This window comes from Poeciliopsis prolifica, unplaced genomic scaffold (assembly GCF_027474105.1).
Source record: "Poeciliopsis prolifica strain line A6 unplaced genomic scaffold, Auburn_PproV2 SCAFFOLD039, whole genome shotgun sequence".
NCBI lineage: Eukaryota > Metazoa > Chordata > Actinopteri > Cyprinodontiformes > Poeciliidae > Poeciliopsis > Poeciliopsis prolifica.
In genome coordinates this window covers 2,609,620-2,626,984 of record NW_026562414.1, presented here as the reverse complement: position 1 = coordinate 2,626,984, position 17,365 = coordinate 2,609,620, and the positions used below count along the sequence as shown (strand labels likewise).

The 17,365-nt window shown below is 36.1% G+C and overlaps 1 protein-coding gene across 1 annotated transcript in view; it reads right to left on the bottom strand.

Annotated features, from left to right (window-relative positions):
• The window catches only part of lama2 (laminin, alpha 2), a 147,705-nt gene that overhangs the window by 32,466 nt on the left and 97,874 nt on the right, over window positions 1-17,365 (bottom strand). The window contains exons 32-40 of the mRNA XM_055054154.1: window positions 17,230-17,347; window positions 16,172-16,324; window positions 12,964-13,088; window positions 12,712-12,798; window positions 12,205-12,398; window positions 9,349-9,491; window positions 8,294-8,392; window positions 7,084-7,195; window positions 2,399-2,561 (exon numbers count right to left, since the gene is read on the bottom strand). Of these exons, the coding sequence (XP_054910129.1) occupies window positions 2,399-2,561; window positions 7,084-7,195; window positions 8,294-8,392; window positions 9,349-9,491; window positions 12,205-12,398; window positions 12,712-12,798; window positions 12,964-13,088; window positions 16,172-16,324; window positions 17,230-17,347 (1,194 nt within the window). The remainder of the gene's footprint in view (window positions 1-2,398; window positions 2,562-7,083; window positions 7,196-8,293; window positions 8,393-9,348; window positions 9,492-12,204; window positions 12,399-12,711; window positions 12,799-12,963; window positions 13,089-16,171; window positions 16,325-17,229; window positions 17,348-17,365) is intronic.

The window sequence follows — 17,365 nt, the reverse complement described above, 5'->3', positions numbered from 1 at the left end:
TGCCTGTTTGTCTTTATATCTGTAGTTCAGATCTTTCCTTATATTTTTAATCAGCAACCCTGTGTAAATATACATAAATAATATCAAACTGGACTTAGGATTAATTATGATTATTTTCACTGAGTTATAACAGAGTAGTAAAATTAGATACAGAAGTAATTTCTACAGCATAAATATGATTTGATGATAATATTTCTTTATTTTGTTTGGTAACTGTGCATCTGAAAGTTGCTTTATCAGTGACATTAAAATGCACATTTTAGTCATTGACACAGAGTGATTTTTATCATATCTATGAAGTACAACTGCTTTTTATGAGCAAATGTTACCAGAGTCAAAGGTAACACTGATGGTATTTCGTATTAAATATAATAGACCAAGAATATCAGTAACTTGCACCAGAATATAAAACAATTAGGTGGCAAGGTGTTTGATGAAATCTTACAAAATGACTGCTAGCAACATGCTTTATTTCATACAGCCATTTATAATGTAACTATTGGTTCACAACATTGTGATGTGTGTTGCGGTGGCATGCACTTTTAGTGAGCCTTCTCTCTTTGGAAGCATTTAAAATACTTTACTGGCTACATGTTTACAATCACACCCTTTAATGAGTCTTATTTTTCTTCTCTTACATCAATAATTACCACAAGAAGAATCTCATGTCCTCCAGACAATATCACTCAAAGGAAAATTTCACAGTGTTTGAGGATATGGGGAATGCAATGATTGGGTATGATCAAACTTTAATGAACCCTGTAGGGAATACCATGAGAAAAATATAAACAACTGAGGATTGTCTAGTCATTCAGCATTTATTGCCATAGAGTACCTATTGAGTGTATGAATTAAATAAAATGTAATTTGCAGCATGTGAACAAATTTGCTTGACCGTGCTATACTAACAATACGTCCAATGTGAAAAATATACAAATACTACTGCATAGCTGAAAGTTTTGCATATTTCATAGAGCCATAAATTTGTTTTTCTTGTTTGTTTTTTTTTTATCTGGTGCTCTGGATGAAATCTCCCCTTAGGCTTCAGTCAAATAATGAAGTGCAGACCAACTCATTTAGTGGCTGAAGCGATTTCTCTTTGTCTCTCTATCACATATTCTCTCTATCCATCCGTCAGCTGTTCCCCTCTCCTGTATTTTTTCTGTCTCATTACATGTTCTTTGTATCTTTATGACTGTCTGTTTGTGCCCCTACGGTGATATTTTTAATTAACTCATCGACCTTTACTGCTGAGAGAGAAAAAAGGGGAAAGAGGTATGAAGAAATAGATTGCTAATTCCACCAAATGCCTTGAGAGAGAATGAGAAAGAACGTTAACGAGTGATAGTGAAAAACCTCTTTGCTACAACAAACAGAAAGACGTGCAGCTATCAAATACCTGCTTACCTTTTTAGGTCCCCAGTGTCAAAAAAAAGGAAGCAAAGCCAGAAAATACATCAATAGTTTCAATCATTTTTTTGAGAATTTGGATTATTTGTCCTTTTTTTTGTACAAATTGCTTCTGAATATGAACCAGAAAAAGTGAATAGCCAGTTCTAAGCATTAGTTTGTGCTACAAATGATCACATTTAATAGCAAAGTAATTGAAAAAACTATTAACTGTAGAATATCTTTTAAAGTATTTAGTTATTATGATGCAACAGCTCAAAATTAGATAAAATCAATCCAATTTTGAAAAGCAAATACCTTCATTTTGAGGCATAAAATGCCGACTTTATTGCAATATATATATATATTTACCAATTTCGAATTTAACTTTTAAAGAGAAACATAGAAGATAAAACAGACAAGTGAAAAAAATCTAAAAGTTGAAAAGTTTTGTGTTCTAAACATCAACAATATTTTGAGGAGAGTAAACATAAGACATTGGGTATTAGAAATAGTTGGAAAAACCGACTTTCAATATGTTTTTAATTTTCACATCTGTTCCTAATTCTCTTTTGTTGGTTGGTTGAAATTAACAAACAAAATCTGAAATAATAAGTGGTGAGGAGTCACAGCAGCACCAAGATATGCAAGACAATGAAGTTATTAAATCACAACAGACAGTATGCAAACAGATACCTTAAGCACCGTCTTGTGAAGATAAAATGTGTGAAGATATTTTGAACAAAAAATAAACTATGCAAAAAATACATGACTATAATTAAAACATTTGTTTTCTCTATGCTGTGGAAACAACATTTCACTTTGTATATCAAAAGAGAGAGTGTGTGTGTCCACTTTTTATGTATTAAAGAATAAAATACATGACTAAAAATAAAATCTCTGTGTGGGAGAGGTAAAACACCTGAGCCATGGGCGTGTGCATGTGCATGCGTGTGTGCATGAGTGCGTGTGTGTGTGAGAGAGAGGGCGTGCGTGTGTGTCCTCATACTCCTTCTCTTCCTCTGCAGTGCTTTTCATCCTTCCCAGCTGCCGTTTTCTCATCTCTGCTAGCATTGCCTGGATCTCCTCCTTCATCTCGCTAAGGCTTTTGTCTGGAGTCCCATCTTTCCGTGAGAGTGTCTTGTTCAACTCAGCTGCCTTGGATTGGAGGTCTGGACATAAAGAGAGACACAGAGGCACTGCTGTGAAGATGCTGCCAACGGACAAATTGAGTTCATGTAGCTGCAGTTGTGAAAACAATAAGGAAATCACTATTACAGCTTGTCTTGTGTTTCAACGGTAAGAAACTGAGAAAACAAAGCTGGGAGTTGAAACTGTGTTGGTGCAAACGTCAACAAATATTTCTTATATCTAATTTTACACTGTAGACTTTTTAAGCTTGGTTTTTATTTGCAACAGATACTGTTGAATAATGGCATATTTTTGTTGATGTAAATCAAAAAACTTCCAGCAACTTAGATCAAGGTATTATTTTCTTTATCAAAGGGTTGATGGGCATAATTTACCACATGGTGGTTATATTTATAATTTCAATCTTCAAATTCATTGCCATGGCTTCTTTAAACAACACTTTTTATTTGATGACTGCATATATTTTTTTTCTTTTTATAAATTTAGGATTTTGTGAAATTAGAGCATCAAGATCTTAATATTTTGCCTTCTGAAACTATAGCAACATTGTGACTGATCAGGTCATGATATTATAAAAGTGTTTGTTTCACTTTTGATGCCAAAACAGCCCAGAGCTGTAATGAACTCCACTGGAACCCTGACGGTGTGCTGATTTATCTGGCAGCTACATATCAGCTGTAGATCATTTAGTTGAGGCCTCCAGGGATTTAACTGTTTGTCCTGCAAATCCCAGAGATGATTAACTGAATACTTGGGTAATTTGGATTCAAAGTCAACAGTCGGAAATCATCTTGCTCTTCAAACTGTTGCTGAAACAGTTTTCACATTGTGTTATTGCACAGCATCTTGTTGAAAGAATGCAGGTTGAAGCTTCAAAGTAATATCCACACTGTGGCAGAATAAGGTTTCCCAGCTCAACATTGTAAGAAGCCTCGTTCCTCCTTGTCGGCTTATTTTCTTTCCAAAGTGCATCCTAAGATTTCGAGATAAGCCCGCCTTGTTCCATTGCTTTGTTTTCATGCTTACATGTCCATTGTTTTTGTATTCAGACAGGTATCAGCACGCTAACCATAACTTGTCTAGAACTTTGCAGATTCATACACAATAAAGTGTTGTGTAAATCCAGTGGCACTTTGGTTCAGTTCTTACATTTTCTCACCACCATTTCCCTTTCAAATTAAGCAAACAGCCAATCATATTTTAAAAGGACAGGAGTCACTTCACCTGTCAGTGTTTATAATGACACAAATTATCTTAATAAATTATTAGAACTTAATACACTAAAAACTACTAACCTAAAGTGAAATAAGCTGCAAGATCTCTGAACTAGAAATTGAAAGGATCACAAAAATCCAGAATCATTGTGTAAAATAAGATTCAATCTCAATTCAAACAAACACACAGTACAGTATGTTAATTTGTCTGTGTATCCATAGTGAGCACGCTAAATCATTTTAATAGCTCATGACTGAACATTTTCACCCTTTGGTCTTTACTTCTTTAATCACAGTTGAAGTCAAACTCAGTCTTAAGCAATCCGTCATTTAAAGACAGTGTTTTGTTGGAAGTCATGTATCTATTTTATCATATTAGAGTCAGTAAAATATCTAAAACATCCGTGGTGAAACATACCAAGGCTCACTTAAGTAAATCTCAACCTGCCTGACATTAATGAGGATTTTGTGCATCAGTGCAGAAGCAAAAAAAAAAACGTCCATTAGTACTTTTCCTTAATTGTGAATCGTGTGCTTGTGAATGTGTTACTTTATCTAAACTTTATTTGACTGAAATAAGTTGAAATATTTCATGGTTATGCATGTGTGTGTGTTGTGGCAGTGTTGCATTTCACTCATTTGAAGTGTGAACATGAAGTGATTAGAGCCAAAACAGGAGTTAAGCCATCATGCTAATGAACAGCTGTATGGCATGTGTGTGTATGTGTGTGCATGCTTCCTCTACCAGTGTGTGCACAGAGGAAACAAAAGTGTGTGCCACAGCCGTATAATTACATAGTAAGATTTAAGAACCAATTAAACACTTAAAACGTGGACGGAATCATATTAAGGTATCTGGCAAACATGTGTGAGGAAATTGTGTACAGTATTTTCTTGCCTTAGTGTGAGTCTGTGTGTACAAAGTGGTACAAATGTGCAGAATCTGGCAAAGGCATTTGTGTATCTGATGTGTATTTGTGTGTTTGCGACGGCCACTAATTAAGTTTCTAATTGCTACTCTCAATCATTCAGTGAGCCAGGACACAGTCTCTCTTTTACTCTCCTAGAAACACACATGCAAGCACACACTATAATCACACTGTGATTAGGCAGCGGGCCAGAGAGCTGGGAGCAACAACAAAGAGAGGACCACTGCAAGTCAGAATGAGTTGATTTGGCAACTTTTCCCCCCAAAGACCACAAGTATTTCATAACGGTAAAATAATAATAATTAAAAAAAAAACCTTGGTGCTGCAATTTCTTATAAGTTGGACTACAATCATTACGACAAACAATAACTGCTTAGAATACAATTCCAATGAGTTTGAATTGTGAAAGGTTCAGTTATTTAAAGCACAAAATTTCTATTATTTTATTTCATCACCTGTATGTTACAGACAGTCCAGTTTTAAATCTCTATTGTCTGATATGACTGTGATATATAGTCCTCTATAAAATAAATTAAATTAATTGATTTTATCAAGAACTATGTTTTTCAAGTTCATTGCCAGCGGTTGTGGTAACTGTGTTTTTTGAGATATGGAGGACGGGTCAAGATGTTTGGTACTCTTGAATCGTGCTGCTAGAGAAACAATCTATTCTCATACGGTCCGAGGCTTTTCATTTGTTTGTCACTGATTGTTTTATTTTAAGGAATAAAACATGTATCAATGATGTATCAAGATTTTTCTCTACTGGTTGGAAAGCATTTTTAATTTTGTAGTGGAATATTTTCAACATTTCCCCCATAAAAAACTTAAAATCTAAGCTTTAACTGGGCACTGGATTCAGGCAAAGACTGCACAAGTTAATCAGATCAATATTTTTCAGTCTTAAATTAGGCTAAATTTTACATTTTATAACACTAAAGAGCAATGTTGACATTCAACAATGCATGCATTACAAAGTTGTGCTTTAACTTGGATGTTTTTATGGCAATTCAATCAGTTTTATAACTTATCTTAATTTCTATGCAACAAATCTTCAAAACTTTAGGACTGCCATCCCTCAAAGAATGTGCAGCTGCCTTCACCTTCATAGTTTCACTATCATGTGGGTTTCACCTATGTATATCTCAAACTGCTCTGTTAGAGGAGCATTCATAGAGGTCTTGGGTCAATTCATTTCAACAAGAGGACATAATGTAATAATGTTTTTTTTTTATCTTAAGGGAATACTGAACCCATTTCACAGAAAATAATTCTAGTTAAACATTGCGACAAGGCAGGAGATTAAAAACTTTGTCAGAAACTTTAAAAATTAACTCGAATGCTGCTGAAAGTAATAGCACAGATATTGTTTTGGACAGTTCAAATCAAGTATCCATTTGTTTCTTCAGTCAGTGCAGAGAAGATTTTTTAAAAATTCAACAAGAGATAAAACTTAATTTATTAACAGGAATTGAAGTGTCAGTATACATCTGTATGACACTTTTCTCAATTTGAGGTCAAGTTTCGAAGAGATGATGTGGGAAAACATCCCTGTAGCATGAGTAGATGAAACACAGCAGATTATTTTTATTTAAAACACAATTAGAGTAATATGTTAATTATTAATTCATCAAAACTTAGACATCAATATAACCCTTTTCAATAAGAAAAGATAACTATTGCCAAATGATTTTATATTGTTTTTTTTTGTTTTTTATTCAATAATTTTATCAATCTTCTCAAAGTTCAGCTGGAAAGGATTAACTTAAAATATTCACATTTTATCAGTGACAGATAAAAGATAAATATTAAGAGGAAAATAAAATCTAAAAGTGAACAAAAACTTGTGTGTTATCAACAAAAACAGATTGTTCTAACTTGTATATTAGCTTGCCAATTACCAGTGAAAATTAGATGAGTAATTTCCCATCATCTGTAAATGCTGTGTTATGGACAAAGAGGCCTGATGGATTAGATTCCTTCAGCAAGATTATTATTGTGATGCTGCAGTTTGAGGAATTTGTTGAACGCTACAGCATCACTTTGCACCAGCAGCTTATAAGGAGTACCATCAATTTGCCCATCAGTGACAATTTTTTGGCGCTTTCCTCCATTAGCTGAGCCATTTGGCTGGTTTCCTTCAAAGCTCTCTTTGGAAGATGGAAAACTGTATTTTCAGGACCATTACGTCTTGAGATGTTTGGGAAACCAGATATTTCTTCAACCCTCCTTATTTTGCTGCACATATTTTGTACAATGATACATAGAATATGATTAGTTCAACGAAATGTAAAATTAATTGTAGTAAAAAATGCAGAGAAACAACACAGCAGATTCAAGAAAACATTGACAGGATTTGAAAGGAGCTAATAAAGGAGAGGCAGAGCTAATTTATTCACCTTTTGCTCCCAGCAGCGTGTCTCTGATGAACTGCTCCAGGTCCTCAGCTCGTTTATGAATCCTATCCGCATCGTCCTCCACCTGCTCTCCATCAGCAGACACCTTAGTTGCCTGTAACACAAACGCATATAGCTACATCATAAAATAATAAACAGGCAATCCATAGGTGAATATGTTGTAGTGAAGTGAAAGTACAAACACCACGAATCAATAATGCGTGCAGAAAGGTGGAAAACTTACTGGCATAAAGAGAAAACAGAACCTCACACATTCAAAGATCAAGACAAGTCCAAGAACACAAGAGGATGGATGGAGTTTTGACAGGCACGAAAATCATACCAATACACTCAATTTAACACATGCAGAAACACACACACAGTGAGGATAATTATATGTTCTGCTGAGATTTGACAAGACTGTGTTATGTAATTTTAGTCAGGGTGTTTTTGTGAGTAAGCACGTAGTGGATGGGATGTGGGGGACAGTACTGTTGTCAACAAATGTCAGACATTCAGTCTCTAAAAGGATGCAGCTTGACAGCATGAACATGTGTGTTCTTTTTCTCCATTTGATAGGTATAGACCCCTACACTCAAAAGGTGTTTTTTCTATTTTGGTTAACTTCCCCTCACAGTCAGCCATGACAGCACATATATTTAGAGAGTGAGAGAGAAGGAAAAACATGAAACTGCTATTTCAAGGAATCTCCACCTTAAAAAGGTGGAAGGGTAATGGTCTGGTGTGCTCTGTTGACTGGAGCTGTGGCCCTGTACGTAATGGCAGACAAAAATACTAAAAGTCAAAACTCGACCAGATTAGTGGAAATCCCGATTGTTGGCCATTTTTGAATTTTGGTGGTTGCTTCTTACTTGCTGAAACTCGACTCCTGGAGCTCGGCTACACTAAACATGAAATTATGAAGGGAAAATGTTTGACAACATAAAGGAACACTGGGGTGTACCCACTTTTTTCATATAGTAGCATTTAAGTGAAGTAATCAATTCAGGTTGTCAACTGATTTCCAGTTTATTATCCAAATATGGGAAAAGTGCAATTTTTAGCTCTTCCTTTGTGAAATGACTGAGTCACAATACAAGAGCTCAAATTTCCACAATTCCTTTGGCTTCACAGAGAGTGAAATTGAGATGAAAAGAAAAGAAAGCAGACACAGGTTAATGTAAAGTTGAAAGAAAAACCAAAGGATTTGCACCCTGCTGTGTAGCTGGTCCATCTCAACGACCAGTGATCCCAGGTTGGAGTCGGCCAGTTGCAGTAATCTCTCCGGAGCTTTGTGAGGCGATAACATGTGCTTCAGAGGGAAACAGAAAGATGAAAATATTATTCAGAAATCTCTGACACAATGTGGCCTCGAGCAATGTTTTTGCAACCACCCAGACCTCTGCTGCAGGGCTGAAAAACAGAGGAAACAGAAAAATAATTTGCACTAAGAAATCTCTCATAAAGAACACTTTTAAAACTAACAAAATGCAAACAGTCAGACAAGAGGAAATTTTTTCTCTTTTAAACATTTGCTTCAATCTTGGGAACCTGGAAAATAAATGGTGTAAAGGGCTGGTTGGAAATTTGAGAATAGAACCGAAAACTAGTGTTCATGAGCCACAACTCAAAAGGAGAATCGGAATCAACTGGAATTAAGCAGAGATATAAACATATATTTGCAGAAAAGGATTCAATGTGCTTGAAATTTTTTTTTGTTAATAATTCATTAATTTTGCACAAATTTTGCTTAAATATTTAAACACGGCAGCAGCTACTGATCAAATTCTGAAAAGTGGCTAATTATTCTCAAATAGTTTCAACACTTCACTTTTTTTCCAGTTTGTTGTTGATGCACAAATAACTCTTAGCAATAGTTCTTCACCTTTTTTTCAAAATAGTAATCAAGCCATCAATCTAAAATCTCCTTTCATCATTCAGCATAATTACGTGTTCCTATTATCTGCTGAACAATTTGTTCTGTTGCAAAAGTTTTACTTCTTACATTATCTTTTGATTTGTTTAGACTAAAAGATTTAATATAGAGGCAACACAGCATTTTGTGAAAATTTCTTATGTACGAGAACGTATTTATGTTTTTTTTTTATTATTAAAACCAACTGTTCAAAGTTCAAAGCAATGCAACATTTAATTTTACTTTTAGATACATCTATAAGTAGTGTGTTTCAACCAGCCTTGTTTTATAGAACAATATTACCCAGAACCAACATACATAGAAATAAATGAAGTCAGCATGTGTAGTTTTACCTTAAGCTCCTCTGTCATGTTTTCAAAGCGGTACAAAGCTTTATAAGGTGGTGGGAGGGGTGTGGTCAGTGTAACATCAGTGATGATGCGATAGAGACGGTCCATGTCGCTTATTAGCAAACCTGAGCACTCATCGTCACAGGCTGGAGAAAAGTAAAGAAACAACAGTTCTGAATCAGTTCATGTGCAATGAGCCCCACTAAATTCATCTGAAATATTTATTATCGACATTGTGAGGTTCTTGTTTCCCAAGTTTCTGTATAAGGGCTTTTTGTAATTGTATGTTTTATATGTGAACTTATAAATATAGCAATATGTGATGACACTTCTGTTGTTCTATCCTTAGAAAGACAAGGCTGCTGATGCTTAAAATCAGCCTTGAGAGGAGAGAGCACCTATTATGAGCAAAAAACACACTCCAATGCACACACACGGGAATTCACTTAGACACCCAATTACTTTTTAGTAAAGTGCTAGAAAAACAGTTTTCTTTTGTGACCTGAGGCTGATTTATTGCAGAAATTAAAACTCCTGACGTGGGAAATCAAAGATAAATTAAATATACAAACTGTTTCTAGTCTATCAATCTCTGAAAAAACTAAAATACACCAATTCACCAAAGCTTTTAAGTAGTTTCATGCAAAATGTACTCACAAAAACACCACACACACACACAGAAATTTGCACTGAATATGACACGTTGTCAAGACCTGCTTGTTTCTGCTATTCAAAAATCTAACTGGTGTAAAGGTTTAACCTACAATCTTCCACAAGTGAAAGCAGCTTGTGCTACATGATTAACATTTTTTTATTTTATGGGTCCCCGTCTGTGAAACAATGCATGGAAACATGTCTCAGTCCTTCATCATACAAGAACATTTTGAAAAATGTGCAAAAAGACATAATACTTGAATGCAAACCTGAATAATTTGAGATTTTGAGTTGGAGCTGAAACATAACTAGATTCAATCTCCTTTTCAAGATATTTTTAACCACAAATACTTTTATATTTGTCTATTTTTCACAAGGTTTCGACTGCTACTGCACCCTAAATCCATGATGAACACATTGCCATGAGTTTTCTGTCAAAACGGGACACAGGTGCATACTTATGTTCCATAAATGACATTATTAAAAACATGTGTTTACTATTCTTACTGGATCCCCCCTTATATTCCTCTATAAAGCACTTTGAATTATTTTGTGAATGTTGCAATACAAAAAAGCATTCAAGTGATTAAACTTTTATTTATTAGTTTACATTTGTAAAGTGATTTATGTTATTCAGTTAGCATTTGTCTTTTCCCCTTAATGTAAATATACAACTCTTTGTAAATTTAAAATTAAAGCATATACAGAAGCAGGGGAAATCTAAAACAAATTAAAACCAATATGATTTGATCAATTTTAAGCTGATGTATTAAGCAATATACTGAGCATGTGTTACCTCCTTTATTTTCCCCACTGAAGATAATCTATTAAGGCCTAAATCCCCTTCCAGACATGGGCTGGAGCCTACTCATATGCTACCCTGCATGTAATGGATTAATAATTACATTCTGAGCATCTTTTTGTAGGTCGATGGAGGGAAGTTTAATAACGCTGCAAATTGTACGACAGGACTTGTTAAATTTAAGCTGGATTTTGCACTTGCTAAGATGTTTACATTTACTGTGCCAGACAGAATGCAAGAAATGCAAGAGCATAGGAAAACACCAAGTGGCATCACTTTACAAGGAAGCATCAGTTTGACTACCGCCCTATCATCAGAACAAGGACCTATGATTATGTTTTGGACACAAAGGCGAGCAGCATGGTGTCAGGGTGGCGCTGCAGCACTTCCACTTTGTGAGCACATGTTCAATGTCGAGACATGCAAAGACATGAGCGAGCAATTTTCTTACCGTCGTGACAGCAGCGATTTCACGCTGGCCTCTGTCTTACGACCTTTTCTCCCATGTTCTCATTCACATGCACACACTTACTTCCAGACAAGCTAATGGCACTAAATTGGCACTGCTATTATGTTCATATTAAGTTTAATTTAGCTCCAAATGACATTGAAATTATTTTCTGAATGACTTGAATCTGACTTCTGCCATGATCTCGTCTCCCTTGGCAACTAGAGAAAAGGCCTCCGATTTGCATTTCATTGCCAAAATACAGTAAAAAATTTAACTTCAGGTGACACTGCACATGTGTGAGGCACCAGAATGACAGGAGCAGCAGAAAATAAATAAAATAAACCAAGACTGAATGTAGGGTTCATGGAGTGTAGAACCTTGAGATGCAAATGGGGTTTATGTATAACTTCTGCAGTTAGAGGCTAATCTGTGTAATGACTTCAATTTAAAATGCTATCTAAATAAGGTCAGTAGGTTCACACAAACCAGTCATGGGACAAAAAAAATGCTACATTACCAACACAAAATATATCACTTTTAAAGCCCAGCAAGACACACAATTGACCTTACATTCTGCAGGTCAGTCGTCTAAAAAAGTATTTTTGTGATCCATAAAATATCCCCATTTAATTACAGGGTTTTCATCTCACAAATAGAGCTTGATTGCATTCACTAATTAATTTTTCTAACATACAAAAGAACAAAATCATTTATGTTAAGGATTTCATTGTATTGTGTAGGGACATGCTGGATGTTGGTACTGCAGCTCCCCATTATTCTCATGAATTTATTTGTTTCAGAAGGGTTGCAATGCAATACATTAAACTTTAGGCGGTCACAATGAAGTTTGTGGTTGTAAAATGACAAATTATCAAACGTTCAGTGAGTATTGCATTTTCTTTTGGTGGTACAAGAGAGAAACAACAACTCAAAATGAATATATTAGTCTTACAGATTATCCCAGACGGTCCACACACATGCCGATCCATGCACTGGTCACACAAAATTCCAGATGTCCCAACCCTGCAACGGCACTGGCCCGTGACAGGGTGACATGGTCCTGGCAACGAACCCCACGAGGAACACTTACACTCCTCACAGCGACCACCTGGCATCCTTGGGTTACCGTGGTACCCAGTGGCACACCTAGAGGAAAAGGATGATCAAACTTCGATCAGCTAAAAGTTCTACCAATGGAGAATGTTATCAAGCATCCCATATAATTTAAGGATATATTTGAGAGATACCCAGTGTGCACCTGCACAGCAGTGGGACGCAGCTCTTTTTCTAAATACGTTGGAGCAACTACTATTTCAAGTCAAGATATTTGCTGTGCACTGTGTTAAGATTTTTTATTTTTCCTTCAGACAAATCTGGAACTGAATGTCAATCTGAGTTTATCTAAATGCAGACAATTATACAAAGATATACATACTACTTTTCTCTACTCTAGTCTCACCTGTCACAGTATTTTCCCTCATATCCCTCGGCACAGGAGGTACAGCGGTAGTCACTGAAACCTTCTGCCTCACATGTAGGGCTGAAGCTGGATTCAGAAAAAAGTAGTTACAAATTAATCAAAAGGTAAAGAATTAATAGAATGCAGAATATACATTAACATGTGCAAAAAGGGAGTTACTGATGGATTCTGCTTTAAGAATGGAATCATAAGCATGCATAAAAGAAAAAAAAAATCAACATGAACTATTACTTATTCTCTGGATTGGAAAGGGGGCAGGCGCAAGGTTTGCAGTCATCTGGAGATCCTCGGACCACACCGTAGAAACCTGGAGCGCAGCGTTCACAGTGATCCCCCTCTGTGTTGTCTTGACAGTTCTATCAACATAAATGCAGAAAATGTGTTTTTGTTTTGAAGACTCCATTTATTCCCCCTCCATCAGAATTCTCTTAAACTTGTGGGTTCTGAAATTTCCATCTTCCACCCAGCGTGAGTTTGGTATGTGTGGTAGGTTTTATACGGAGGGTGTTCATGCATTGACTGTAGCTAATAAAAAGTAAATAAAAGTTACAAAATAAAAGTTTAACCATGTGTTTATCTTCTACCTGCAAAAGAAAACTCAAGGCATTCATGCAGAAGAAATAAATTGCTTTTTCTAGATTGCTTATAAAAAAACGCCAAAAAATTGGTACAAGTGCACTCAGATGTCTTGAGAAATGTTTTTAACCCTTTAAAAATAAATATCTATAGCTCTACAAGTGTGGATAATCTTACACTTTTAGCCCCCTTTTTAGGTACACCTGTCCAATAGCTTAATATAAAGAGTAAATGAGACAATCACAAGATAGTAGCCTGAAGGGTTGGACATCCAGCGATGCATTAGAGATCACCAGAAGTTCAAACGAAGCATCAGAATGGTTCAGAAAGGGGATTTAAAAAACTAAATGTTGGCGGTACAAAACAGGCTGGTCCAAGTATTTTCACCAGAACATCAGGTTTATAGAGAATGAAAGAAAGAGAAACTATACAATAAATCTAAATGAGGTGAATGAAAAAAAAACATTTCTAGTAAAGAAGAATGGACAGACTGGATCAGCAAGGCAAGAAAGCTAAAAAAAAAATTAAAAATGAAATAAGCAAAAGATCATCTCTGAATGCACATCATGTCAGTCTCCAGAAGTAAAAGGAGTGTTTGTCTTCAAAGAACAGAAAACTGAGACTACAGCTTTCAAATGTGCTGTATCTGCATAATATCAAATCAATAGGGACAAAAATCTCTGCAGAATGTTTTAGACATATATGAATGAAGAATTGTGGCAGTTTTGAAGGCTCATGCTAGCAAGAGAAACATGAAAACTAGTCAGTGACTACTTAAGAGAGTTAGTTGGTACCTCTGGCTGATCTGTGGCAAAACCAGGAGCAATAACAAGCAGTAACACACACCTATTATGTCAGTTTTACATCAAAACTTCTCAATCTGGTGTGCTTGGCTTTAAAGTGAGCCATGTAGAGGTTTGCTCTGAAATATTTTGCAACATTGTGGCAGAAAGGCAATTTCAATTCCATTCAAATCACCTCTAAAACTATTCAAAGACTTCTCTCATTATAAAGAGAGAAGAAAACCAGGACAGACTGAGCAGTTGCATACAGATACACACATCTGAAAGGTAACTGGGAAGAGCCCAGTGTGATTCCAGCTGCCATTAAAGTGCTGAGTATCTCCACGGTGGCGGCAGGGAAATGATTGCCCCTTTCTCTTCACCATCCTCATTTTCTCGCCTTTTCGCAGCTCAACTTTTATGTAGCCGGGGCGGTTTCAGATAAGAGATGCATTTGTCCACATGGTAATGATGCCAAGGCACACCTCTGCATGATGAGGTGTGGTAAGTAAGTCTGTGTGCCAAGCAATCAAGTTGCTGTTACCACACAGAGGCACGCGCACACACTGGAGTTTAACGTCCTTCTTCAAAAGCAGACAGAAATAGAATACAATTTTCATAACCTGTTACTGCACAGACAGCCTTATCATCACAATCATATACAAATAATTTTTTTTACAGCTCATTTTTAACTTCATTTATAAACACACAAAATCTAATCTTCTATTACCTTTATAGAAATTATGCAAAACTCAATAAGTACAGTAATTTTCCAGCATCTGTGCACGATAAACTTAGAAACAAAGAAACAATGGTCAGCAATATAACCGACAAAACCCCCACCACACTGAAACAAAACTATTGTAGACAAAGTCCTTTCTCACTACTGTTTATATCCCAAAGGTCCCATCTAATGTGTTGCACTTGTTTGTTTAAAATGGGAACTTTAGTTGGTACAACAGAAAGTTTTTTTCTTAACGAGGCAAGTCATTTCCATTACCTTCCTCAATTTCTCGTTACTGCTAATTACCACAGAAACAAACTCGTTTAGCTTTTTCAATTTAGCCTGCTCGGTTAGAAAATGCTAATGACGCCGTTATGGAAAACGAGGTAGAAATGGGCAAGGAAAAAAAATGGCTGGGAGGCAAAGTGAGACTGAAATTAAACAAGAGGGAGGGAAGACGCAGAAAGAGAGAAACAAATTGTTACATGTCGAGAAATTAGGCACGAGTGAGACAGAATGAGACACAAGGTAAAGTGGGTTTGTGAATAGAAAAAAGGACATACATGTAGATGATAGAGGAAAAGAGTGAATGAATATACAAAAGGTAAGAGGTGGAACCTTTAAAGGCATATGTTTGAAACATTTAATGAGTCAAAAACAAAATTAAATGAATGGGAAAGTAAGCCAACCAAACACATTTGATGAGGGGAGAAAAAGACATTAAAACGATGAATGGGAGTCCAAGTGCTTCACATGTGAATATTTTCAAGTGACCAGTAGAACCAATTTAACTTTTTTCATTAGTGAAAAAGAAATTCACCTTCCGCTTTTATATACTAAACTACAATTTTCAGTTTTGAATAATACAAGAGAACTTGTATTCAAGTAGATTTTCTTAATTAGGCTGGAGATGAAATACTGTTTAAAAGGTACAAAAATGTTAACAAAATATGTTATTTCTGATATTCAAGATCATTATATCTCATTCTCCTCTGACCTGAAATATTGGCCTACAAACTTCTAATCACTGGATATTTGATCTTTTTCTGACCATTCTTTGATAAACTAGAGAGGTGAGTGTGCTTGAACATCCCTGCTCTACAATTTGATCTTACACACACTCATCCTTTTTTTTACTACAATGAACATATGTTAAAATAAATCAGACGTATATGAAAAAGCTGCACAAAATATGAGTTAGCCAGGTGGTAGTTAATTATTGCCAGGCTAATTACGGTACCTGACATCCCCCTTAATACACTTTCTCATTACGCTTGTTTCTCTGAAAACTACTCAACATATGGCTCTGTGATGGGCTCCAGCATCACAGTGCTCACACATGTACATGCTCATTTACCTGGCATATGGATGTCTCAGGGTCACAAGTGGAGGAATGCCCACTGCACTGACACTGGACACAGCTGCCCATGCCGGCAGCTGTTGGCAACCTGGATGCTGGAACAGAAATGGGCGACCCAGCGCGGAGACGATAGAAACCTGCAGCACACTCCTGCTCCGAGGTGGGGCAAAAGAAAAACATTTAGAAATACTTCATAAAAGCAGCTTTCATAATAATACCGATTTTAGAATACCTCACTAAACAGATGCGTTCAGGGACTCCGGCAATAATCACACGCTTACTTCCCTAGGCAACAGTTGACTGCTTTCTCTCGCTCTCACATACACACAATTAAGAGTTATACACTTGAGTAAGTTTTGGACAAAGACACAGACATACAGATCCGTGCATGTTTATACGCACATAGACTTGCAAGGTAACTCTCTATTCCTCTCCCTCTCCTGTTCAGCAATAATTAATGGAGTCCATTTAAAGAGCCATCTGTTCCCTCTGCAAGCACTAAATGCCCGTTTAAAAATACTTTATTAGCAACGACGGCAGCTACAAATAGCACAGCCATCTGTCTGGCAAGCCTGCACGACCTGAGCATTTTAAATTTTAGCTACAGTTTGGTTGTTGGTTTCTATCTAGCTTTGTTTGAACACTATCTGTACCTTCAATCGGAAAGTAAGAGAACGTAATGGAAAAAAGAAAGGTTTTTGAGATCAATACTAAACCCTAATAAACATTTGGGGACTTTTATCCAAAGTTAATCAGATGTTTAGAGTCTATATATTGGAATCACTATCCATAGACCTCCAATTCAATCAAATATTTAGATATTATTGAAAGTGGTTTAAAAGGAGGTTTAAGAAAATCATTGCATTGTACCAAATACAATAAAATATGTTGATTTAATCACTGAAATCTCATCATATTCTGGCAGTTACAACAAAATAAGAAGATCCCATTTAGATTAGACATGTCTCAAAATGTTTCAAAAATGACCAAAAACTGATAGCAGAGGGTCCATAAAATACATCCTGTGTACAGTGAGTCTTTACATGTGTGCATACCTCACAAGAAAGCCCAGAGTATCCAGCTGGACAGTCACATTTTTCTATCTGATGCGCGTTCTCGTTTTGTTCCGTCGGTGTTCCTTCCTCTGCTACGGTTAAGCTGATCTCTGAAATACTGAAAGGAAGAAGTGGC